At 32.0% G+C, this 26135-nt stretch overlaps 1 protein-coding gene and 1 long non-coding RNA gene across 4 annotated transcripts; one reads left to right on the plus strand and one right to left on the minus strand.

Moving 5' to 3' along the window:
- The first annotated feature begins 6528 nt into the window (after positions 1–6528).
- On the plus strand, positions 6529–12425 carry LOC105145759 (L-xylulose reductase). 3 transcript variants are annotated; one of them, XM_087414100.1, is made up of 5 exons: positions 6529–6673; positions 8190–8619; positions 9145–9293; positions 11336–11488; positions 11723–12425. In XM_087414100.1, exons 1-4 carry the CDS (start codon positions 6622–6624, stop codon positions 11437–11439), a joined length of 735 nt encoding a protein of 244 aa, XP_087270226.1. In that variant the 5' UTR covers positions 6529–6621; the 3' UTR covers positions 11440–11488; positions 11723–12425. The 3 variants fall into 3 exon arrangements, with proteins under 3 accessions (XP_087270226.1, XP_087270227.1, XP_011053859.1); XM_087414101.1 differs by having other exon boundaries at positions 11772–12425; XM_011055557.2 differs by lacking the exon at positions 11723–12425 and having other exon boundaries at positions 11336–11606.
- On the minus strand, positions 11709–26097 carry LOC147907283 (uncharacterized). The gene is made up of 2 exons (XR_015547623.1): positions 25290–26097; positions 11709–21156 (listed from the first exon to the last, which is right to left on the minus strand). It is a non-coding gene; the product is annotated as an uncharacterized LOC147907283 (long non-coding RNA).
- Between the last annotated feature and the right edge of the window lie 38 nt (positions 26098–26135).

Here is a 26135-nt window from a genome sequence, read left to right on the forward strand (position 1 = left end):
TTTCAACCTATCACAAACCATGTATTCTAATGTAACTGATAGGTTGAAATCTTAATATTTATTCCTGTTCCTAATATTTGTTTTATTATGCGCAGGCCCTAACGCGGAACGAGAGCAAAACCATGGGGAAAGTATACTTCTATTATGAGCAAAACTAATTACAAGTGCATCAATTGCAGTTGTCAAACGTATATGACACAGAATCAATGATGATAGATTACTGTCATCACTAGTTCCATGTTTACGGTATTTTACGGCATGTGGAAGGGATACGGCGGCAAGCGAGTCACACAAATGCTGGATTCACATTGGATCCGACGTGCGTCGTACGATGTTTTGCAACCAATAAAAAGCAGAATTTTATTTTGTATCGATGATACGAAGCAAAATCCTGTTGCAAAGTCCTGTGTTTGATTGGTTGCAGAGCGTCGTACGACGCACATCGGATCAAGTGTGAATCCAGCAAAAGGTAAGAACCCCCGTCCGTATGCGGTCGTGATGCAGTCAACTTCAGGTGGTAAAAGAGAGCGGATATTTCTTTCTGGGCGCTTATTTCAAGTGATTGAAAGTGCTTCCTCGACCGCTCGACGTGTATCGTTAAGGAACAATCTGGATAATATGTAACTTTTAATAAATTGTAATCATATGCCCCTCTCATTAATACTAAATAGTATAAATCATGTCAAAACGCGAGATATTAGTTGTTTACGATTTTCTAAGGGTGTTATGTAACGTGTTTATAAACTTGAACTTGAACTAAGTGCATTTGATAAACGCAATATCATCACGAAAATATTACTTTTCGAATTAAAAAAAAAATATTTCATTTACATTAAAAAAATATTGATCTTTCGTCATTATATGTTGTGCAATTTTAAAATAATTTAGAGTAAAAATGCTCGCATATTAAGTATATTATATAAATTAAACAATGTCGTGGCTTATTTTGAACTTATAATTAGAATAACTTTAAATTAACATAATTAACATAAGAATATAAATATTAAATAATACTCTAAACAAACACACATATTAATCTAATATAATAAAAGTTTGTCTAATATAATAAATGTTTCTATAATTTACGTACATTAATTGTTCCATTTTTTCTATGAACATTTTTAATCTCTCTAATTTTAAATCATGCAGACTAAATTTAAACGTAGAAAAAATAGAACAATTAATGTATGTAGATTATAGAAACATGACAAACTTTTATATAAAGATTATGCATTTCACGGATTTCCTTTGTGTTCAGATCATTCTTGAAATGCCAACGTTTCGTGAACCTTGCAGTCCACTTCATCAGGACAAGGAGCAGCTTGGTAGAAGGAGCCTGATACTGTATGTGTCAAATTCAATGTCGATTTCATTATCATTTCTCATTGGGTTGTGTGTGCTACGGCACTCGCCCATGGTGGATGTATAAAAAGTGTGCTCTTGCGCATTTTGAACATAAGAAGAGCGATATCCAGAAGCCGCCATGTTGCCGCGGTTATTTGAAGTCGGCACTATGTCACTATGTAATTATGTTAAGTTTTTTCCGTTGGAAATCGAAAAAAATGTAAATTTCTGCATCCTTTTTTTCGGAAACTATTTGTACACGTTTTTACTCGACACATACTTATACTCCGCAATATGTCATTTCAAAGTTACTGTGATGTAAAAATGAGCTCATCTGATTATGCGCAGAACGATACGAAATGAAAATACTTTTTATACTTTCACCATAGATTTGCCGTCTCTTGCCACCGTATTTCCTAAACATGTCGTAAAATGCTGTAAATGAGCCTAATCTGACATAGGTGATGGGGACCTATTTCTTTCTTTCTAATTGGTTAAGGGTGGAAAAGGACATTGATCGGAATCTGTAGCGTGTGGAAGTATCATCTTTAATTTTATGATCTTAAAATTTATATGAGAAAATGCACGTGCAGCGTCGGCATGACCACCCAGAATCTACCCCTGAGCGTCGCGTCTGAAGTGTCGCTTCTTAAATTTTGTGATCACGGACTTGAGAATCGTGACTTGATCGTTAAAAAGTTATCTTGGCGCCGGTCTTACGCTTCCAATGACATATTTATTATTATTTGTTTTTTTTAGCCGAGCAGTGTCCGAGGGGCATAAACTCGGTATACTTTTGGTCCCGCCGCTCGTGCACGTGCACCGATTTTTAGTTTATCTCGGAGCGACATTACGAAGAGATATTGGATCTTTCGTTTTAGTTTTTAGTGTGGGAAAAGAAAATTTTTAATCTTCTCTAGGCTATAATACTCAATTTATACGGTATTTGCAGCTATCTTTTTATTTTAACGAATTCCAGATCTCCACGAGAGAAAAGAGTCGTGAGAGTCCGCTAGCCATAACAATAGTATGCACATACATTATAATTATTTTTAACATTGTAAAAGAATCGATGTTTATTTAAAAAAAAGATCACTTTAATATCATTTCAATATCATTTTAATACCTGTGAAAAAATCATAAAGTCCCCCTCTAATAATCATATACTTTCACGTGAAACTTTTCACATTTCATTTTTCACTTTTTATTTTTCATTTTTCATTCATTGAGATTTCATGTGAAACATTTTACGTATAGCGATTATATATGTAATTTACCCTGACAAAGTAGACATTATTTTTTATATATGCACGTATATACCTATATATAACTTTTCTTCCGTCAATACAATATTAACAATCTTGTTCTTCTTTTTCTTCTTCTTATCTACGACAGTCACGGGCAGATTACAATTCCGAAGTATATTTATTGATTCTCTAGAGTTCCACCTTTTCGCCACTTCGATATGGCGGTTCACGTGAATAATTTCACAGTTTGGAGAGTTACATGATCCCATAGAATTGTACATGATCAATAAAGTTTACGTGAAACGTTTCATTTTTCACGCCCTAAAAAAAAAATTACATAATCGATCCTCTGCTTTTGACCTTTTTGAGATAAACTTCCAGCAAATTCGAATGTTTCATGTATTTTTTAATAAAGCTACTTTAATAACATTTATCTTTTTAATACTTGTGAAAAGATCGTAAGGTCCCCTTCTACTTGTGACCTTTTCAAGATAAATTTTCAGCGAATTCGGATGTTTTATATTATACCGATTGTAAAAAAAAAATCAATTCTTTTACAATGTTAAAAATATAATTTGAAAAATAAAAAATATTTTAAGAGAATGGTATAAACAGAAATATTTTTCTTTTTATCTAGTCAACCTAATGCATAGTAAAGACCAAGTTTTTATAGTTTTTCTGAAAACCTGAATAACAAATTGTCAAACTTAAATGTAGGTACGCAGGAGAAACCTTTCAGCCTCTTTTCAAATAGAAAAAGGAATTATGCGTTCTCAGTGTGTATCCTTAAGAAGATAAAAGACGTGGATCAGATAATCGCAAATCAAAGATCATAAAAGAGGTAATATTGAAATAAAACATTAATTAACATAATTTTATATATTTTAATATAATCTGATAGAGAAATAGAATATTCTGAAGAAAGTCTTTTAGTTCTCCCTTGAAATAATTGAATTTATTTATTTTAGAAGATTTTATTAACCTTGCCCGGGGATAACGGATGGTTATAATTCGTTTGGAATCGTGGAACAGTTCCGAAAATAACATCAAAATCTGTTTGCAAACTTTTGCAAGGATCATCATTGCGTTTTCTGGTCAGCGATCAGATTATCTCTTAACTTCTAGGTTCACATCCAGTTTCTTTCAAAGTTTTTTGATCTATAATTTCTTTCATCAGTGTACCATCCATTGCGGTGGAAAAATTTTCCATTTCTTGCTCCCTTCATCAATTAAAGAGCAGTTACCTCATTAATACAGAATTTTTTTTCGAGATTACTTTTTAATAATTATGGACCGGTATTCATAATCAGATCTTATATTCAAGACTGTCTTAGGTACAGTCTTAAAAAAATCATAACCCAATCAGAGGACCTTATTAGCATCTAAGACATTAAACGGATTACGAATATCCATGAATTTACGATCAATCAGCCGAGAATTAGGAGCTCACAGCTGGAAATGCTAACATAACAGTCATTAATTGGGAATATAGACCTATTCTGCTACCCAATCTGTTTTGGCCTACTGAAAGAAGGGTGTATCTTCTTTTTTTGTTTTTATGCTAACGCCACGTGTATCAATGACACAATAAAAAGCTTTCGATTCTACATCTTCTTGATATTTATGTTTGCGTAAATTTTGGAAAAAAATTTTTATTAAAATTATTGAAGTAATTCTAAAATAATTTAAACGTTGATTTTAAATAAAAAAATAATGAAAAAAAAATTGTGTAATGGATTATAACAATGTTCGCGATTATTCATAAATAAGATATATAATCATTCGAAATTTACAATGATTAAGGTGCATATTATGGAGTCATTTGGCATGGATTCTATTTGGAATTGTTCTATTATACCTTTGATTTCTCGAGAGAAAACGGAATTCCAATAACATGATGCCAATGGAATAGACTTACACATAGAATTAAACAACAATCGATACTGTTCTAACAAAGCAAGACCAAAGCTGACGAATTACGGCGTCCCCGGCAAGAGAAGTCCAAAAGTCGCCCTCCCCCCCCCCCCTCACCTTTCCTTACGGCTTTATCGATTATGTTTTTGCTCGTAGGGGAAACTCAGATATCCGGCTCGGCTGCGCGACATTTTACGAAAAGCGTAATATGTATAAAAACTCACAATCTTCGATCACTGCACCGGAGCACAGTGGGGAAAAAAATTACTATTAAAAAATTACGATCTGCAGTAATAATATTTAAAATTATTATGTTGACATAATAAAAGACCCCGCACTATCCTATATATGAAATTGGATGAAATTAAATGGTTTTCTCATATGTTATAGCTTATGACCTACTAAACAAACATAAAATTTTAACGCAAAAATGTGAACAGTTTTCGTGTTCGATACAGTCGCTGACATCTTATCATAAAAAACTTAATATTTCTAAACGGCTAAACCTAAAATAGATAAAAATATAGTGTTTTGAAAAGGTCTCAACAAGGATTATAAGAAAATGAAGGAAAAAATTGGGAAATAATAAAATCTTAAAAAATCCGAGTTGACATACCTTAACGTCAACCCGTCAAAGTCAAACTGATGAAGCTAGCGGCTTTTTAAACTTTACAACTTTTATCTAAAATATTTTTTATAAATCTTATAGTTTTCCAGATTTTGCCGTCTCGGAACATTTTATGTTCCTTATATGATTATACATATATGGTGCCACATATAATTATATCTCACATATAATTACATACTATTATATACGTCGCTCTTCCTGTCAGTTCCTTTGTAGTTGCTCGAAAAGAGCAATAGACGGCTTTATTACTACATTTTGAGAAAGAAAAAGGATTGATGTATGGATCTGGCATGCAGATTAGCATAAAACAGTTGTAAGTTTTCAAAAAAATGTTATTTTTCTTTATCAAAAAATTAGGCATTTTTCTCAAAACGACAATTTTCGAGCGGCGTGAAATGTTCAGCTCAAACAACTTTTAAACAACGAACTACTCCTTGCGTACATATAGGCTGTGGTCGAAATCTCGCTACAAATACTTTGAAGCATTTGATGGACCAATTAGAAAAAAGAATTTTACAAATTGACCAATTAAAAAAAACACTTCAAAGCGTTTGCAGCATTGCGTTGATCATATCCATATTCTAGTATGTTCTTCATAGTACGAACTTATTTTTACATAAATATTTTAAAAATAAACAATTGTTTTTTAGTACCATTTATTTTAAAACGCAGCTTTTTTTGAAATGTCACTATTTTTTTATTTTTGCCTTTTTTAACTTAAAAATATAGGTTCATGTTGAGCGTATATTCATTAACTAATATTTCCATTTTGAATTTTTCATTTCAGATAAGAATAGCAGTCCCTACATTCCATGGCGCGAAGCATCATTTTTTTTAATAGTTGGACATACATCCTTATAACATTAATATTTAAATATATATTATAAAAATAAAATTTTTTGTCAAATTTATAATTATAAATAAATAATAAAGTATACTGAAAATTTCAAAGAGATCGATTCAATACATTCTTCACAATAAATTTCCGAAAATTGATGAATTTTTAGCTATTTATTTGAGTTTCCCCCCTTAAGTTGCATACTATCGGGTTACTAAAAGTCGATTGTTTATCGCTTTCGTCTTCAATATCAAGCTTGCTTTTTTTAAACTAAAAAAACCCGACATTTTCCACATAAAATATCATGAACAACAATTTGTTGTTTTCGATCGTACATTACTTTCTGCGAACTACGTCTACTCACTTAAATTTACAATGTTATAAGAACTTTATGTTCTATGAAAGCAAAAAACAACATATCAGGCTAATGGAAAAGCAGATATAAGTTTTATCAAAATGTGCTTTATCGTAATAGTCCCTATCTCCCTCTCTATTGACGCTCTTGTAAGTTCCATTCTCACATATGCTCAATAGAAAGAGCATCAAGGATGAAATCAACATATCAAAGATCGTGTAGGGGGGATATAATTTACACACATCATTATACGTCAATATTCACTCAGTATTCGCTCAGTAGTCGCTCGATAACCATGAACATTAGCTTTGAAGGAAAACGCATTCTTGTGACCGGCGCTGGTCAGGGTACGTCTTTTTTTCCATATTAATTTATATAATTTTATGAATTTGAATTTTTGTGTTAATTTTTCTCGTAAGGTACTTTTAAAATTAAAAAAATCAGTACTTCTCTTAAATACATTGTATCGCCGTTGCTATAGTTTGCATTGAAATCAATGAGATCGAGAATATCTATTATATAAAATAATACAATAATGAAAGAGCAAAAAGGTGCAATAATATCTAACATTGACTTTAAAACATTGTACTTTATTAACAAAGGTTACAATAAGTCTATCTGTTTATGAGAGAGAGAGAGAGAGAGATTAAAAAAATCGATATCACACAATTTAAAAAATTCTTTTTCGCGTGCAATTTTGATAAATATTTTTTGGACTGAATAGTAATAATACGTATAGTAATAATACGTATTATTAGTAGGGGGACCGGAAAGTAATGTCGTTTAACCTTAAAATATCTTTGGCATGACTTTGAAGTGCGCAATGAGCTGATAAATGACAAACGAATATGCGCAGAAACGACATTACTTTCCGGTCCCCCTAATATAATAAAATTGATAGTAATAATGCGTATAATAAAATAAATGAGGCTTTCGATTTTTTAAATAATTATAAGTACGAATATATACAGGATGTCTATAAAGTCCCACCCAGACTATGTATCTCGGAAACAGTTTTAGATATGAAAAAATGTTTCAGACTAAAGTTGTAGAACATTAAGGATATATGATGAAAATATGGATTTGACCTTGAGTGGCCTTTTCGAGGCTAGATCAATGTTGTTTTCTTAAACGTCATTTTTTATTTCATATTGTTGTAGTTTACCTCGAAAGTTTTTCAAAACGCTATAATAAAATATTTTTTCTTTAAGTACTTTTCGTGTTATGAGAATTGAAAGTTATAATTCCGCCGGCATTAATATTATCCAAGGTATCCGACCGACTATTCAGAAACTCATGACCTGGATAATATTTATCAAGATCAAGGCCATTGGTGATTTTCTTATCTCTTATTTTCATTTTTACGTAAAAATGAATTTTTAATGCAAAAATAAAAATAGGAGCAACAACCAATGGCTTTGATCTTGACAAATATTATCTAATGATTCTAAACAACAGGCGACTTCAAGAAGTTTAGTCGCCGGTCGGATAATGCTAATGCCGGCTGTATTGTAGCTTTCAAATCCTGTAATTCGAAAAGTACTTAACAAAAAAATATTTTATTATACAGTGTTTTGAAAAGCTCTTGAGGTAAGCTATAAAAGTTTAAGAAAATAACGGTCACATTGATCTAGTCTTCAGAAGATCACTCAAGATTAAATCCATATTTTTATCATATGTTCCGCTTAATGTCCTATAACTTTTGTTTGAGATATTTTTCCATATATATAAAGCCGTTTCCGAGATATATGGCCGGGACATTTATATATAGAACCCCATTTATATATAGACACCCTGTATACATATATATAGATATTTTATTTTGTGATAAAGTACCTATTTTCTTATCATAATTGTATGCAGGAATCGGGAAGGAAATAGCCCTTCGTCTCTCTAAATATAAGGGACAAGTGTTTGCTCTCTCGAAAACAAAAGAAAACTTAGATAACTTGGTGACGATTGATCCGAAGATTCAACCTATTTGCGTTGGTCTTCGTGATTGGAATGCAACTAGAAAGGCTGTTCAAAGTATCCTGCCAATCGATCTATTGGTCAACAACGCTGGTGTCACGTGTGTAACACCATTTGTGGACGCTACGTGCAAGGAATTTGATTTCATTTTCGATATCAACGTGAAAGCTGCATTCAATGTAGCCCAAATTGTAGTCAAAAACATGATCGAACGCAAATGCGGTGGCAGTATCGTAAATATATCGTCGCAAGCTGGTCAGGCAGCATTGAAGGACCACGCCACTTATTGCATGTCAAAGGCAGCTCTTGACATGTTGACGAAGTAAGATATATAATTATTAATCTCCGTAATCTATAAAAGTTTGACGTTTAACCAATATATTTGGCAATTAGCAAAAATTGGATTTATCATGAATCAATGTATGCGCAGATATAAAAATACAGGCTGTTGAAAAAAATGATCAGAAAAATATGATTGAAAAATGACTTTTAATGATCATTTTGGAGTCATTTTGACATCATTTTGATATCATAATGACTTAAACTTATTCTGCTTATTCTGCTGGGGTTCGATTAAATTTTCCATATTGATAAATTTGATGTCAATTTTTTTTTAATTTGGAAAAGATTTAATTAAAATTTTATTAAAATAAAATATAGAATAAGATGATATGTATACTACTTATTTTTATCTATTAAGGTTTTTCAATTCTGAATTTTTATTTTCAGTCTTTTGTTATTTAACTCTGTATTAATTATCCAGTATTTTCGAAAAAAGTTGATTTTAAATTCATCGAAGATGTCTTTTTTTGGAACATGTTAGTTTCCCACTTTGTGATATTTTCAGGACGATAGCCCTCGAAGCAGGTCCGCATAACATAAGAATCAATAGTGTCGGTCCTACAGTTGTGATGACGGACATGGGAAAAATGGCTTGGAGCGATCCACAGAAAGCACAAGATATGCTCAACAAAATTCCACTCGGTCGATTCGCTGGTACGTCACATATTTTAATCGAAAGAAATTAAAGAATTTAATTTAATTCATTACTTTTCCATCGAATTAATATACGTATAAATACGAGATAAGTTTTATCCGTGAATAATTCGTAAATATTATGAATACTCTGTAATACGGAGTTTACAATATATTATAGAAATCGTAAGCGATTGTAAGATCTTAAGTTGTAGAAAATTGACCAATCATAGTCGATTATTCTTCTTATATTCGACTATGATTGATTAATTTTCTATGACTTAAGACCCTAAACCATTATGACTTCTATTCCGCATTAATGTTCGTAATTTGTTTGTCATTCGTAATTTATAATAGCATCATTCACATAATTTAAATCTGTAACTGTAATATAAAAATTTGTAGAATGAATTTTGAAATATCTCTGGTGGAAAAAAATTTTTTATGAAAAATTACATAGATTTAGATAAGATCTTAGAAATTCTTATTTTTTTGTAGATATTCGTAGTGAGATGTAAAGTGGCATTGTTTGAGAGCAGAGAATTTCTAGGTTTTTTCAAACAAACAACATCATTCTACGTCTCATTACGAATATTTATGAAAAACTAATAATTTCTAAAATCTTGTCTCAATCTATTAGGTGTTGGAATTAATTCGTAGCGTTTTTTAATGAAAGAATGTTATTTATTTCACATGAGCATTAAAAAATACATTAATGAAAGTACTTCCCATCACTTGTAAAACGCTACGAATTAATTCCAACACCTAATACAATATATAATTTTTCCGCCAGGAATGTAGTAATCGTCTTATGAATTAAAACATATCGTTCATTAATTCAGGATTATTCCACATGATAATACTTAATTATATAACATTTCGTCACAAGTGTTTTATCATTTACTAAATATATGATTTTCGTATCAACAAAACATGTTGACATACTGATATATGATCCATCGGTAGTAAAAAGAATATAGATAACTGACAGCTAGCATTCGACATCCCATACAGCACAAACTTACAGCATCATTGCAGAAACGTTGCAACATTACTCGTTTTTGTTTTGTTTGGAGAAAATCATAAAAAAGAAAATGTAGTTAAATAAGTAATAAAAAAGTACAAATATGACTACGTTTTATCTTTTTTGCGATTTTTTCCAAAACGAAGTAAAAACGAGTATATCTCTACAGGACTTTTTTTCTCAGTTTATCGATCTACAGGCTTCCAAAGTTTAGACATTTAAATTCCGGACACCCTGTATATATATATATATATATATATTAGGTGTTGGAATTAATTCGTAGCGTTTTACAAGTGATGGGAAGTACTTTCATTAATGTATTTTTTAATGCTCATGTGAAATAAATAACATTCTTTCATTAAAAACGCTACGAATTAATTCCAACACCTAATATATATATATATACCTGCATATAAAATATTTGCAATTAAGTGTAAAATATAATAATTATATAAAATTATATATAATGTAAAACAATATAATATATTATAGGACCGTATATGTAATAAACATATGACACAAACTATAGAAATCAATGCCTTAAACGATCTAGCTGGATTTTAAATACTTGTATGATTCTATGTGAAGTCATATACTATGTATGTAGTTTCTTTGAAATGATCGCCGAAATGATTTTTCGGTCTTGAAACGTTAATTCTACTAAACTACCGCATGATAATATCAATAGTATGAGTTAAATTGACTAGCAATTTAACAATTTGATGTTTTTTTCACATCTTGGAACGATCTTAATAATGCTGAATAACATATTAAAATTTGTAAGTAATTAATTCTTATTGCGAAAAATATTACCTCGGCCGGAAGTCGAACCCGGATCTCTTGCTTAAGGCATTGATTTTTATATAGTTCGTGTTATCACATACGGTTTTATAAAATATTATATAGAACTTATTTTACTTTTTATTTTTTCATTAATTTACAAACATTCGAACTATTGCATCTAACATTATATTTTGTGAATTTTAGTTATAAAAAAAGCAAACAATTTTTTTAATCGGTTCAAAATATGGTGTTGTAGATATTGATGAGATAGTTGATCCTGTTGTATATTTATTAAGCGACCGAAGTTCCATGATCAATGGCGTCTACTTGCCCATCGACGGTGGTTTCTTAGCTACATAAACAAAAATTATCATCTTTAAGAAAGAAAAAAAACATTCTATTACTACAGGTACAGTAATCTCCATTTCCAAAATTCAATATTTGTGGAAATCGTGCTGTAAATGATAGTAATTACTTTGTTGTAATGATACGCATATAAAAGAACTAATAAAGATTACTACAATATAGTTATGTCTTTAATTAATGTAAAGTTCAATCTCTCTCGAATTATCAAAAAGAATTGAAGGATTATCAAAAGGATATCAAAATTGACAATAAAACAAGTAAGCTTCGTTTGTTTCAGTTTAATTTAAAAAAATGCTTTGTTTCTTCTCTTCTTCATCGTCAACTAGATTCGACAAACAGGCGGCGACAGAGAAAGCCGTGAACGGACGAGACAACCACTCGTATTGGCGAGTATGTGACTCTTTCTCTCGCAATCTTCGAAAATATTCTACCCCAAAATACTAACGTACGTACGTATAATTATATAATTCACGAGCTCTTCTCTGCCGTGGTTGCATCCGACCTAAAGAACGCTTTTCTTTCGGCTCCTAATTTGCTCCTACGGTGAACATAACGCGATGAAGAAACTGAGAATATGTATAGTAAACGAAACAATGGAAATTGAATTTATCTCTTGATTCGCCGCTTGCACATTTTTCATATCGAGATGTGTCTCAAATTACCGGGTGTCCGAAAAAGTATATGTACATATGTATTCACACGCACGTCATGTCAATTATTGCGCGTGTGACATCAGATTTCAAATTTTATAAAAAATTTAATCGAGAGTCTAATTAGTTAATTATACTTGTTCAAATTGAAAGACATATTTGAATTGAGATCTTGCAGATAAGAAAAATAAAGTAACGTACGTAAATGATTTATGATTTACATCTACATATATCTTTTCTTCGACAAAATGATTTTTGTTTGATTAAGTAACGGTTGTACAATTCTTAATGTTGGCTAAGAATAAAAATAAATGTAGTATCTTATATAAAGACATTACATTCAGAATTATTTTACATAATACATATCAGACTTATAGTGCAGTGTTTGTGTTATATTTCACAATGTTACATAAAAGAAAACAAAGTTTTCTAATTCAAGACTACGACGTATTTGACGATGAGTCGTATGTCGTGAATGTAAATTATAAGAATCAAAATAATAATAATAATTGGATTCTTTCTATTTTTATCATCTTTGATTTTAGAAATCGAAATACCTGACAGGCATTGCCGATCTTTAATTGCAAATTAAAAGATCACGATTTTTCCAAGTAAAATTTAAGCTTAGAATGACCGTTCGAAATTTTTATCAGATATAATTCTTTTCGGGACACCTTGCTGCGTAAATACTAAAATATCTCGGTACGAACCAAGTGTTGAATGTAAAACGAGTTTAATTAAAATATGTAATACCTGTATTTGATCTACTACGAGACACGTTTAAACGATATGGACGCGTGCGACATATCTTAAAACATTTCTTAAAACAAATTCGCATATTTGCATTGAGACAGATAACCAATTTGTTATCGCCAAAACACATTTTACTCGTAATCACTTTTAATCGATTTCACCAAGTAAAACTTAAACGAATAACAATATTGCGTTTTGTTATCTCACCAGACATTTCTTGATCGTCTTAATTATACTTTCAGCCAGGATAACGCGAAAAGATCGAATTTCCTAAACGCATCTTTCTTCCAAACAACGTTAACGCTGCTAGCTTTCATTTACATTAATATCGCAAATTATTATAGATTAACAAGCAGAGTTCTTTCGCTGTCTCGCGCTCTCGCTTCCACTTATCGTAAACGCGATAAATTGCTTTATTTATATTATTAAATAAATCTTCTATGGATACAGCATTGCCAATCTTTGTCAAAATTGGATATTTTATCGTTTTTAAATAAAAATGTAATATATGTATATAAAAACTGTAAAAAAATGTATATAAATATATGTATGTAAACAAATAAATATATATATTATTATATCTTTACCTAAAAACAATAAATCATCAAATATTGACAATTTTGTATATATTACATTTTTTTAATAATATATGTTTAATAATGTTAGTGTTTTACGTAATCTAGCAAGTGCGAGATACAACGAAAGGAAAATGCACTCCGCAGTGCAACGAAGATGTGTATAAATTAACCCATTTACACCGTGCATATTCGCAACATTTTATGTCGCATCATTTTATTGCAAGAGATTTCCTACGCAAGTGACATTGAAATGTTAGCATACAATAACCGAATAACTAAAATATTTCGTCACAAATTAGAACGAATAATTTAGATTATTAGGAACATAATAATAATTATCAATGCCTTTTTCGTTGGTGGAAAAAAAACTAAAATATACTGAATTTTAAGGAGATCCTAAAACCATCTGTATTAGAGATGGAGGATTATGCCAAGAACGACAAAAAAGTTTCGTAAGATTCAATTTCGAAATTTTTTGTCATTCTCGAAATAAATTCTATCTCATAGGCACGTATTAATGTGTGTATTTTAATCCTGGAAAAGAATTTTCGAATCTGTAATAGAGGAAAAAAATAATTGTTATACAAAAAAAAGACTTTAATTTTGGAAAATCTTTTTTGTTAGGCCTTCGATCACAATTTCGTAAGCTCAGGATTGTTCGTGCATGTCATACGCTTCCAGAGAAGGTATCATTTGGTACGTACGATCTATAGTGCTGGGATTTATTTATGCACATTTCGGTCGATTTTCACTTTAATTCCTACCCTTTCCTTCACCAACTCGCGCGCAGCCTAAATGTCGATCGGCATTGTATTAAACGTGTAAGATTGAGCGCTTATGCGCGTTGCTTCATTCCATCTTAGTTATATAATGAACGAAAAAAAAAAAGATAGAATGAAATTTACAGCATCCAAAGCGAGTGTATCTCATATCTACGAGTGTTATACGGCTTCTGCATTTGGACTGTGCGCGGGGCGAGAATAGTAGCGGAAGGAGTTGAGTCGAACATCGACCGAGAAGTAGAAATCGTGCCGAGTCCTGATATAAAAAGATTTCATGATCTGTAAAGTCAATTTTGAGAAATTGACAATCTGCAATTGTCGGTGATTCCTGTTGGTTTAGGATCCCCTCAAGGATAGAAAGAGGATTAACCGAAATGTTGACTTTTAGTCATTTCGAGAGGAGTAGTCATTTCTAAGGAGGAAAGAAAAAGAAATTTGCAGATGTATATGGGTCAACATTCTCATCGTTCGACTATCGATTATATTTCTAACACTTTCCCGCGCCAAGACGGAACGAAGTACAAATGCAAAGTAATCGAGAAACAGGGCTATAATATACACCTTGTGTTAAACAGACCATATCTTCCTTTTCTCTCTTTCTCTCTCTCTCTCTCTCACTCATTCACTCATTCACTCACTGATTAAAATGCTTCTATAGGTATGGTTGTGTCGTTTCTTTATCATATAGTACACAAAGACAGTTTTACAGTATTTATTATTTGTTCTCGGTGTTGCCGCTCTTTTTGCCACAATCGGACACTATCTAATCTCTCTCTCGCTCTCATTTTTTCACTTATTCTCAAGCACACTTGCACACATGTTCTTTTTGTTTCAATAGATTATAATAATAATAATTGTTATATATACAAACCATTCGCCTCGACACACATTTCAATTAGTACACTTAAAATACATCAATCGCGAATTTATTTAATCGACACTTGTCGTAGTCGTCGTGACATCCTATCGCCGAGGGAGGCCATTGGAGCCGTCATTTGAGACTTTCTAAACGCTCTACATCTATTCGCACATATTCGCGAAAGCTCCCCTAGGCCGGCCAAACAAGCGCGCACGACTCGTAATCTATGATCCACAATCGTGCAAAAAAAAACATACATACGCACGCTCTCTCTCTCTCTCATATACACACACACACACACACAATAATTACAGCTTTCACTCGCGATAGTTTGCATACCTTTCGTGTCTAAAGTCACTGGTCCGATCGTAGAATGCGGAAAACAAATTTAGTGATGAAAACATCATAGAAACGTGAAATATAAATAAAAAAAAGTAAGTTACAATTTTGTATTTCAACAACGCAATAATTTATATCAAATGCAAATCAATTGTTATGAATTATAATTTTAATCAATTGTTATAAAGCCTATTTGCATCGAAAACGTAAATTATATAACGAAATTGTATGATTGTATATTGATGTGAGTTTCTAATTAAATTATACAATTATAATTCCCCGTCATTCCTCAGTTGGACCTCGCGCTCGTGCAAACCGCGCAAATTAAAAAAAAAAAAGAAAAAAGAAAATAACGCGGGGAGGAATTATCGCTGCTCCTCTTCGCGGTGGCATCGATTACCTTGAGAAGATTTCCCGCTCGACGAATTTGTGATAATTTACGAGGACAAAGCAACAAATTCGGATCGTCGTCGCATGTGTCTTTAGTCAGTCAAAAACAGGTAAATGCAAGAATTTTTACTTGCGCTGGCAGTGTTTTTTTTTTCTCTCTTCAAAGCGACAATTCGCACAGAGAATCTCCTTGATCTCTCTAATATATAATGTACACATATTCTTGGATATATTAGTCGATGCTGTAAATAGAAAGTCCGAAAATCTCCCCTCTCTGACGATTATACAAAATTACAATAGAATAGTCATATCGTTTTATTGTAATTATGTTTAAAATTTTCTTATGTTTATCAGTAATTATGTTAATCAGAGATATTACTTGGAAACATGATAGTAAATTCGCTTTGTTTTATCGCTAATAAAGTCTTTTGTGATAACGAGTTGCATGTAATAAATAAGTAATAATTGTGAGATTTCTGGCTGCATAAAGAGAAAGGAGATTATACAAGCGGACATAAAAAGCGATTATTTATTTACAGCTTCGACTTTGTGGATGGAGCAGTAAATGATGGAGCAAATATTTCCCTCTTCGGTATAGAGAGGGAATTTGATAACTAACGTTATTGATTCCGGGAAATTTCTTTGGAGTGATAAATGAGATTTGTTATAAGAAAGATGACTCGAGAGAGGAAATATCAAGCTTCAGAGTTAACGACAAAATTATTGTGTAAAGTTGTCGAAGGTGTAGAAAGGTCTCTTTCATGAAAACATCAATTTTCACGAGTACGAAATATTATTGAACTAGTCAACATTCTTTCATAATCTTTGAAAAATAAAACTTATGTTTTTTTATATAATATTCAAAGATTTTTACTTTAGATGACAGCGTTAGGATATTAATCCTTAAAAAAGGTTTTTATATATAAAGATTATTATTTTTTTATATCATACATCTTGTATCTTCGATTTAGTACATAGTTAAAATTAATGCAAATTTAAATTAAAATGTTTCGCGTCAGCTTCCAATCGCTTCGTCTTTCCCGACTTTGAAGCAATAGTATCAAATTGTTCAAAACGTTTTGTTATAAAAACAGACGATAACATGAGAAAAATGTTTCGATTGGTGATTTTTGAATTCTTTCAAACAATTGATTTATTAATTTGACACTCTGTGCGAAAGGAAATGAAGAGATTCGTGTACACAACGTAATGATCGGAATATGTATAGATTCTTAAGAGATTGGATATACGATTGATCCATTATATTTTTCAAGATGCGTGATCTATTTCATTCTATCTCAAACAGCTCCTGAAAAATATGGTCGATCAAACGTATGATGTCCAATTTCTTACTTGAAAATCTTTAAGAATACGTGGTTGTGCATGCCGTCCGAGTACGTCGCTTTGTCCTCGTCCTTCACTCGTCGTTTCGAGTAGATAGTTGCTATTCAGGATTCGACTATACGAGATATACAACATAATAACAATTAGCAATAGCAGCAGCAATAGTTATAACGATAATAGTCGTAGTAGTAATAGTAATAATATAATAGTAGTAGTAGTAGTGGTAGTAGTAGTACCCTATGAAAAAAAAAAGAAAAAAAGATACATAGAAAAACACGGTGTCGGTATAATATATCTATACGAATAATTTTTTATCACGTTTTTTTTCTCGTTTTCTCCACTCTTCTTCATATGGAACGTGCCTTGTACGATGTATTGTGTAAGACACAATGTTAGGAAGAAAACCGAAGCGAGGGGAGGATGATGGGAGACAGGAGAAGACGAGGACAATGAGATTTTTTGATGAAACGATAAGGGAACGGAATTGGGGAATTCTTAACTCGGTAACACGAACGCTTCAAGTCCCTTCATTGATCCGTATTCGTATCTTTGATCACGTATCTTATTCGCCCACGTAATTGTTTTACTAACATGAAACGAAGCTATATATACAATCTTTACAGATGCGTTAACAGGATACGAATACGAGAGCTCGAGCAGAAATGCGGCACGTGTTTTCTCTCGGGATTCTTCTCTTCATTAGAGTACGCTTGCACGCACATATATCTTATCCGCTGTCTCTCCCGATCCATCATCCCTTCATCTTTGCCTACTTTGCGCGCAAAAATTTCGCACATGCTCGACGTACAAGCACACAAACACATGCATACACTTGTTACAAACACGGAACATACACACGTTAGTAGAATGAAACCTCGGTAATGCTCACCAATATTTGCTTTCTTTACACGTACCGCGCGCAATTTGCTACGTATCATGAACCTCGTTCATCTCTCGAGATATATTGAAAGAAAGAAAAGGGATAAGAGGAGAAATCGGTGAGCAGAACCGAGCATGTGGATAAATCGCTCGTTCTTACGTTTTCGGTTAATATTGTTGCCGTACAAAAGGGAAGGGCACGTGGGTTTGTCGCGGAGCGAGGAGAGGTCACGTCGGTCATTATAGACAACGATTAATTGCTCGTGTCTGTTTCCGAGCTTGGTTTTCGTACACCTCTCGTCTCCTTAGAACGCACGATTACGGTAACGGTAGGTAATATGAACCGCGGCGATGTACATGATCCATCACACGTGTAATACTCCACTTGTACAGTACGCCCGATCGATGCCGATAGAAGATAGAAACGCTCCTCGGAAACTCGCAATCGTGTTTCTTCTTCGTCTTATTATCTAACACAACCGAACGAATTGTTCCTAAAAACTAGACGTACCGTCTTCTCCTTGCGCACCCATTGTACTACGTTCTGTATGATCGTTTAACTAGAACTTCTTAACGAAATAATTACGATCTTGATGTTCTATCACCGTGCCATAAATCGATTTAGTGAAATCGCTTTAGTGAGACTAAGAAAGAGATCATATATACCATCTTCAATAAAATTCTCTCGGAAAATAACTCGTAAATTTAATGCTTTGCGTCTTTTTTGTTATTCTCTTGGACACGGATGGTTCCCTGATGTCTATTTTTATCATCGACACGGCTGGAGCAACAACACTCCAAGTTTAGGACACGAACTACACTATGCTTCAGTGGTTTTGAATACGTGAAATTTTAATTGCGGCTGAATTTATTGGCTTTTTCCCATGATCCTCTCGACACTGACACGGATCTATATCTTCGTTTGTATCTTTTGAAAACATCGTTTCTATTTTGTGCAAAATTCGTGATAGATTTACACATATCAGTTTCTCGATTATCGATGCATCTGGTTTATGTACACGTTGCGACTTATACAAAAAAATATTCTACATTTATACAAACGTACTCGGCTAAATGGAGCAGAATACGATAATGTTAGCACGAAACTATATTAGTTCTCGTGGCTGCCTCGTGAAAATCGAACGATAATCTCGCCAAGTCAATTTCATTAACAGATAATTACATAAGTCACTAAGATGGACTTACGTAACATTAAACAAATTTAAGCTTTTAGAAGTTACAGAGGATACATGTAAATTTACAAATAGAATATCTGTACTATTGTAGTCGAGAACAATTTATATATATATATTTATATATGTATATGACGTATACGGAATCCTACGATTTTTAATATATCGTCGCAGTTTTCCGTTACGATACACGCGCGTTCGCACTTCGTTATTATCTGACAAAAGCCGCTACCTTTTGAAAACGATTTATAATCATGCTACCAAACTTCGACGAATATAATTTGCTTTACTCGTACCCGAAGTATTTTGTAGTTTATACACATTTGAGTGGCATTTATGTAATACGAATTCAAAGGAAGCAAAGCTGGCCAGCTCGACCGTAACTCACGTTATTGTAAAAACTGTGAATGTGTCGTCCGAAGTACGCTCATGCTGTTATAGATTATGAACAACTGCGAGAATCCATCATCGAAACCGCGTACTGTACATTTGCGATTCGTCACGGAAGAAAAAAAAAAGAGAAAACGATCGCGTTTCGTCATCCTGCGCGCAGAAGACGCGAGGGGTTCGGTGATTTTTAAGCGTCGTTACATCTTCCTCAACATCGCTGTTGAGAGGTGTGTTGTCCAGATAGGACTTGCTTCGATTGCAAAAAAGAAAGTTTCAGTAGACTCGACTCACGCGACTGCCGAATCTCCTGAGAATCAAGCCGCAATAAGGAGCTGTTTCGTTGCGTCTTAAGATGAGCGTTGATAGCCACATCTTGTTTCTATAATTCGCCGCAACGCTATGTTTTCATTTTTAATACGTGCATTGAGGACCAACGACTCGTTTCTCTCTTCTTATCTTTTCGTTTCGTCCACTCGGTACTTGGAACAGTCGCGTTGTTTCAACATCGCCTACTCCACTTTCGCGGACGTCGCATATGTCGTGGGCACCACCATCAGCATGCGCCAGTCTTATTACTGATGATCTTTATGATGTCGTGATATGGAAAAATCGGTCACCGTTCGCCGAATAGCCATGCGATACCATACGCAAATTCACTTCCGGCTTGCGGTAATGGATGGGAAAGCGCTGTGCAGACAACGCCAGTCGCCGCTTCCGATGAACGACGCTACTGGTCGTTTCGATGACGATGAATCCGCTATTGCTGCTGCTGATTCACTTGTTGTGTTGCACGCTTGCCCGCCTGACCATCAGAGTGGGTGGGACGATTGCCGTCGCATTGGCGCTTCCAAAACAAAAGATACACAAAACAGCGACATTAGCGCGTCACCGTCTTCACCACATAAATGAGCTAAAGCTTCTCCTCTCCCTCTCTCTTTTTTTCTTTTCCGGCGCTCCTTCTCTCGTTCATTACATCTAATCTCCCCAGTTTCGCTTTTACTCGGCTCCTTTTCTCTATGATTTCATTATGTGAGATTGAATAATCGACTGGCATTAACATGAGACAATGATGTAAATTGATGTAAAATTGTCCTTCATAAAATACAATGTAATTATAGCGAGGGTAAATGTTAATAGCGAGTCTCAGAAGAAACAAACTTCATTAAAATATTCGTTGTTCTTCCTTTTAACATGTCTCTTGCCTCCGAAGACATGTTTTGTCATTTAATCTTTTTCGATAACATTTTAACGGAGAGATATTATCGAATGAAGATGTAATATAAGAATTACTTGTGTTCTTCGTTTCCCGCTAAATTATACTAATATTGCAAAGTTCTCTCGCGCAAGATTCTCTTACGATATGAATAAATTGATTGATGATACCGACAAGCTTGTGAGGAGGAATGAACTTGGAGAGAAGGCTCGCACGATGAAAGTTTTCCCCATGATCAGAGTTTTTCATGATCGGCGTCCTCTACCGTGGCACAGCAGAGAATTTCGTTCCCTCTTTGTCTATTTTTGTCATTTAGAATTAGTGCGATAGCTTTCGGTTACCTGAAAAAAATTCAACGAAAGAACATAAAGCGGAATTTTGATGAATTTCGAATTACCGAATAGGTTTGCGTATCTATGTTTTAATTAGATTGCAAAATAGATATGTATCGAATGCTTGAAAAAAAATTTAGAACGTTAAAACGTGCACGTTTACATATACAGTTATTCGAAAAGATGCCCCCACACAGCACGCACTAAATTAATGTTAAAAGTATCATTTAAAAAAATATTGATTTCAGTCAATTTAAAAAATAAATATCTGACTTTTGAGATGTAACGTGTGCGACAAATGTCATGTGTTTGCATTTTGCTTGTTTACTTAAACCTTAGACATGAAAAATCGTAAGTTTAAGTATTTGATGTTCATTATATTGTATAAAATTATGTTTATATAAAAAGTGGAATATTATTAAGCAACATATAGTGCGTTCTAGAAAATACTCATTTTTTAATAAATTTTATTAAGGATCATTTAATTCTTAATTTTCATATTTAATAATTTTTTAACCTACATGAGATATAGCTACAATCTTATTATTAGTGTCATAACATACCGATATGATAAAAATATTACAAATTAAATTTTTTAAACACAGTAATTTACAATTTATAAAAGTTTTACTTATTATGAAAAATGTTTTTCTTTTAAGTATAATGTTTCATACGTTAAGAAAAAATACTACAAATTTTTGTGCGATATTTGTGCTTGGGCATTCTAATAACATCAAGTATAATCGGATTTGAATTTAACAATCAAGAAAATTACTTAAAAATTATTTCTTTGTCAAAATCACATGCGATAGTCTCAAAATTATATAATAGACCAGGCCAACGCAAGCCACAGGCAATTAGAGATGTATTCTTCAATGTAGGAATTATATTATGCGTTGCATATTTTTTAATATTAGTTTGTTAATCATGTTCTAATATAATTTATTAAAAATAATAATATAATAATTATACAAGATGTTCCGGAATAATTGAACAATCTCTCATGAGCATGCAGAATTTACTAAAATAAGATAGATTTACCCAAAATTGCAAAAAAGTGCTCGATTTAAGAAGTAATTTCTTCTTTTTTACAACTCTAACATACAAGATACAGCAATTCTCCATTCATCGGGCATGGGAATAGAAGGACTGACGATATTGAATTTTTTTTTTTGTAATTTCGACTAAATCTGTTTTGTTTTAATAAATTCTAATTCAATTTATTATTTCATCATTTAAATAAAAGTGTACCTTCTTTATTATGATCAAGTGAGGTTTTTTCGAAAATTTCTAATAGACTATCTTCCCTTGTTCTCTTTATTTTCTTCTTATTCCCCAGCCTATTCTTAATTTAGTCATAGCTAGTTCCCTCAGTATCACATATCTTGCAGAACTCTATATTGAATATTCATCTCATATAATCCATCATATAATAATTTTCTCAAGACTTTCTTTTTCTTCTCATCCCCAGATCTCTACTCCACCAAGCGCTTGTGTAGATAGAGTGAACTAAACTGAGTCGAAAAATCCTCTATCATTTTGCAATTAACGAGATATTAATTATTAAAAATCGCTGAATATTGATTTTCAATAATTTTTTACTTAAATACTATCAACTTTACAGTAAAACAGCGAGACAAAAATTGTTTATTTTTTTCTCAAAAAGCTCTGAGAATTTTTTCGGAATTTTTTAATATCGTATTTTCTCATGTTGGTAAAAATAAGAAAGTGCAATACTAAAAAAGTTGATAAAAAATTTTGAAAAAATTCTTAGAGTTCTACGAGAAGAAAATAAATGATTTTTGTCTCTTGTAGTTTTTCTGTAAAGTTGATAGTATTTGAGTATTTTATACTTTTCGACTCAGTTTAGTCTGCTCTATCTATAAAAGAGCTTGGCAAAAACTTACGGAACACCCTGTATACACGTAGATATTACAAAATTTGATTCAAAAGTAGATCGCTTCTGATAATATCAATAAATCTATCGCACTATTTTAAAAATCTTTACTTAAGATGAAAATAATTATTATAAATTATTTAAAAAATATACTCTTCAGAGATCTTAACTTAGAAGATAAATATCTCGTAGAAAAAAATTATAGAAATTTATGTGGTTAATTTTAATTTTTTCATCTACATGCTCATGAGAGGTAACCAGATTTTCCGGAACATCCTGTATTACGAAAGTGCAATTGACAGCAAGCAATAATAACTTCTGATTTTCATTTGGAGAGAATGCTTGTATGTAAATTAAATATAAATGAATATATTCTTGATGTTTTTTTTTACTCAATACTTGTCATATATTATTAGTAGCATATATAGAATGTCTTCATTACTACGTCATGGACATATTCTCATAATTTTATAAATAATCTTTTGAAGCAAAAATATTATGATACACTCATTTCGGAGGTAGTCACTTTTTATGTTTAAAAACTTTTATAACTAGTTTGTAAATTATGTAAAAAGTAAGATATGCTATCTACTTACACCTTTACAAAATTAAATCTGCGGAAAAATAAGTAATATCCAGTCATTTGTAATTCAAAGAATTACTATCATTTGTTCTAAAAAATATACCATTAAAAATAATATAACAAGACATCCTATATACAAATATGCAGATTGAGAATTCTTTCCAAATGACAAAATGTATCCCTCCATCTTCTTCAATCTCCATTTATCCTCAATTAACATAATTAATTAAATAATTAATTAAAGTACCATGCCACGGTATTGCGACACCACCTTCCTACCAAAATTAAGCTTCCATTCAACTAACGCGTACCGAATACATGATCTACCGTTTGCACAAGCATAACACAAATGGCAATCTTAAAATCGGTTTTTTATCACGCACCAATAAATCGTGAAATTTGATAAGAGCTATAAATATGTAGTGATAAAATTGAAAAATAGAGCTTACACCATCATTAATATACTATAAATTTACATACTTAAGGTGATCCTAACACGGTCAAACATTCAATGTTAAATAAAGACAGATGATGAATCCGCGGCATCGGAGGCATTCGAGTGATGTTTCCGAACGCAGCCAATATTATTTGTTATAACTACATTTACATGGCACCCTTTATCGAGTTTAATATCCGTTATGAATAATCATAATCATTCCATTCTTCACAGAAATAGTTATGAATTTATGATTGATGAATTGATCTACAGTTATTAAACCCGATTAAGGGTGCTATGGTAATTGATGGATTAATATAGAATGCTGATAATGAATCTGGAATTTGATTCTCGAGCATCAGTACCGCTTTATTAGAATCCATGTATATTTGTGTGTGTGTTGTATGCATGTGTATGACAGTGCAATAGATAGTATATGTAAAATTATAGTGAAATATATTGTTAATAATAACTGATCGGATAAGGTTTTAAAATACTAAAAATATTGATACATACTGTCAGTATTGCTGGTAAGCATTATTGATCGTGTAGGGTCACCTTTAGCATTATAGTCACACAGAAGTTCAATATACAAATATAAGTACAATCGAAAACAGGCTTAGAATGTAATTTTTGTCCCCAAATGTGCAATGTTCATGCAACCAAAAACGAGAGTGTAACAAGCTCTAAACATTTACCGATTTGAAGAATTTAAAATAAGTCGCCAAACATTCGCAGCGTATTTGTTACTCAGTTGATTTTTTTTTCTTTATCACTTTCTTTTTTAATTATTCAATTGATATCTAACATCTTAAAAATTAAACAAAGTAAAAATCTGAAGTTAATTTTAAAAAAAGATACGAAAATATCCAAATTTTATTATATATTTCTATTCTTAGAAATTATAATCCCAAAGATATTAATGTTTCGATAAGAAAAAACTCAAATTGATCGAAGAAAATTACAAAATTCAGCGACGTACTTTAACATCATTCTAAATATATAATGATAAAGAAAATCTTGCATGTTGTCTACGTTTTCTAAAGTCAAAACTTTCCTATTATCTGTATTACACTAATTACAATCGAAATAACTAACGTTTCTCGAAATAGTTTATTATCGGTGCAAGCTTACATATTCTTCGAAAATGTCCGCGGATTTCAGTAGAGCAAGTTATACCCAGTCGTTTAGCGGATTTAGTTGTTCTATATTGTGTAGCAACTCACTTGGACTTGGGCTGCATTTCTCCTGCAGCAGCTAGTAGCGTATCCCTACGATGTAACCGCATGCTGACCCTTCGCTCTTGTCCACCCGCACCCGATGCTGAAAGAGATCATCAGAAAAAACATAATGCATGAAAAACCGCACAAAAAGGTCAACCAACAATCGTGTTCTATATATGTTCTTTCATATCGTCAACTCACTGTCACCCTGCTGTTTCGTAGAACTCGCTTTTATGGTCTCCATATACATATTTATACATACAATTTTATATACAATGAGTCTAAAAAGTATATCTTTTTAAAAAATCTTATTTTTAAAAAGTAAACATTAATTAGAAATTTATTAACAAACAATAAATTAAATTATAAATTTATTTAAATTATTTTACCTAAAAAAATATATAATGATAAAAGTTATCTTAAAAATAAACAAAAATAAAAAATTGTATTATTACGCGCAAAAAGTATTCATACAGTTCATACATTTAGCTTTTAAGAACACACAGAACTCTTTTATTTATATTAGGACAGAACGTTTCGTTGTAAAATTGCTCATTAATGTTATTTATTTACTATAAATAAAGTTTTTTTAAATAAAATTTTTTTTCCTGTATGAATACTTTTTCCATTCACTGTATGTATAAATAATGTATACACATGAAAGCTTCCTACCGCCTCTCGACACACACACAGCAGGATTTATATACAAATAAATTATATACAAATCCAAAAGCAATAATAAGGGAGCAGCAATATTTGTTTAAAAATTTTTCAAAAAAAATTACAAAACTCGGCTCTCTTATACACTCGCCGACATATTTCAAGTACATTCAATCGTGCAAATAACTG

The sequence above is a fragment of the Acromyrmex echinatior genome, chromosome 15 (genome assembly GCF_024713525.1).
Source record: "Acromyrmex echinatior isolate Ae372 chromosome 15, ASM2471352v2, whole genome shotgun sequence".
Classification (NCBI taxonomy): domain Eukaryota; kingdom Metazoa; phylum Arthropoda; class Insecta; order Hymenoptera; family Formicidae; genus Acromyrmex; species Acromyrmex echinatior.

Bases quoted from the DNA above. Each gene is read 5' to 3' on its own strand.
- LOC105145759 (XM_087414100.1), top strand. From the start codon at position 6,622: ATGAACATTAGCTTTGAAGGAAAACGCATTCTTGTGACCGGCGCTGGT. The intron at 6,674-8,189 runs GTACGTCTTTTT...AATTGTATGCAG, and splicing joins TGTGACCGGCGCTGGTCAGG to GAATCGGGAAGGAAATAGCC. The intron at 9,294-11,335 runs GTACGTCACATA...ATGGTGTTGTAG, and splicing joins TCCACTCGGTCGATTCGCTG to ATATTGATGAGATAGTTGAT.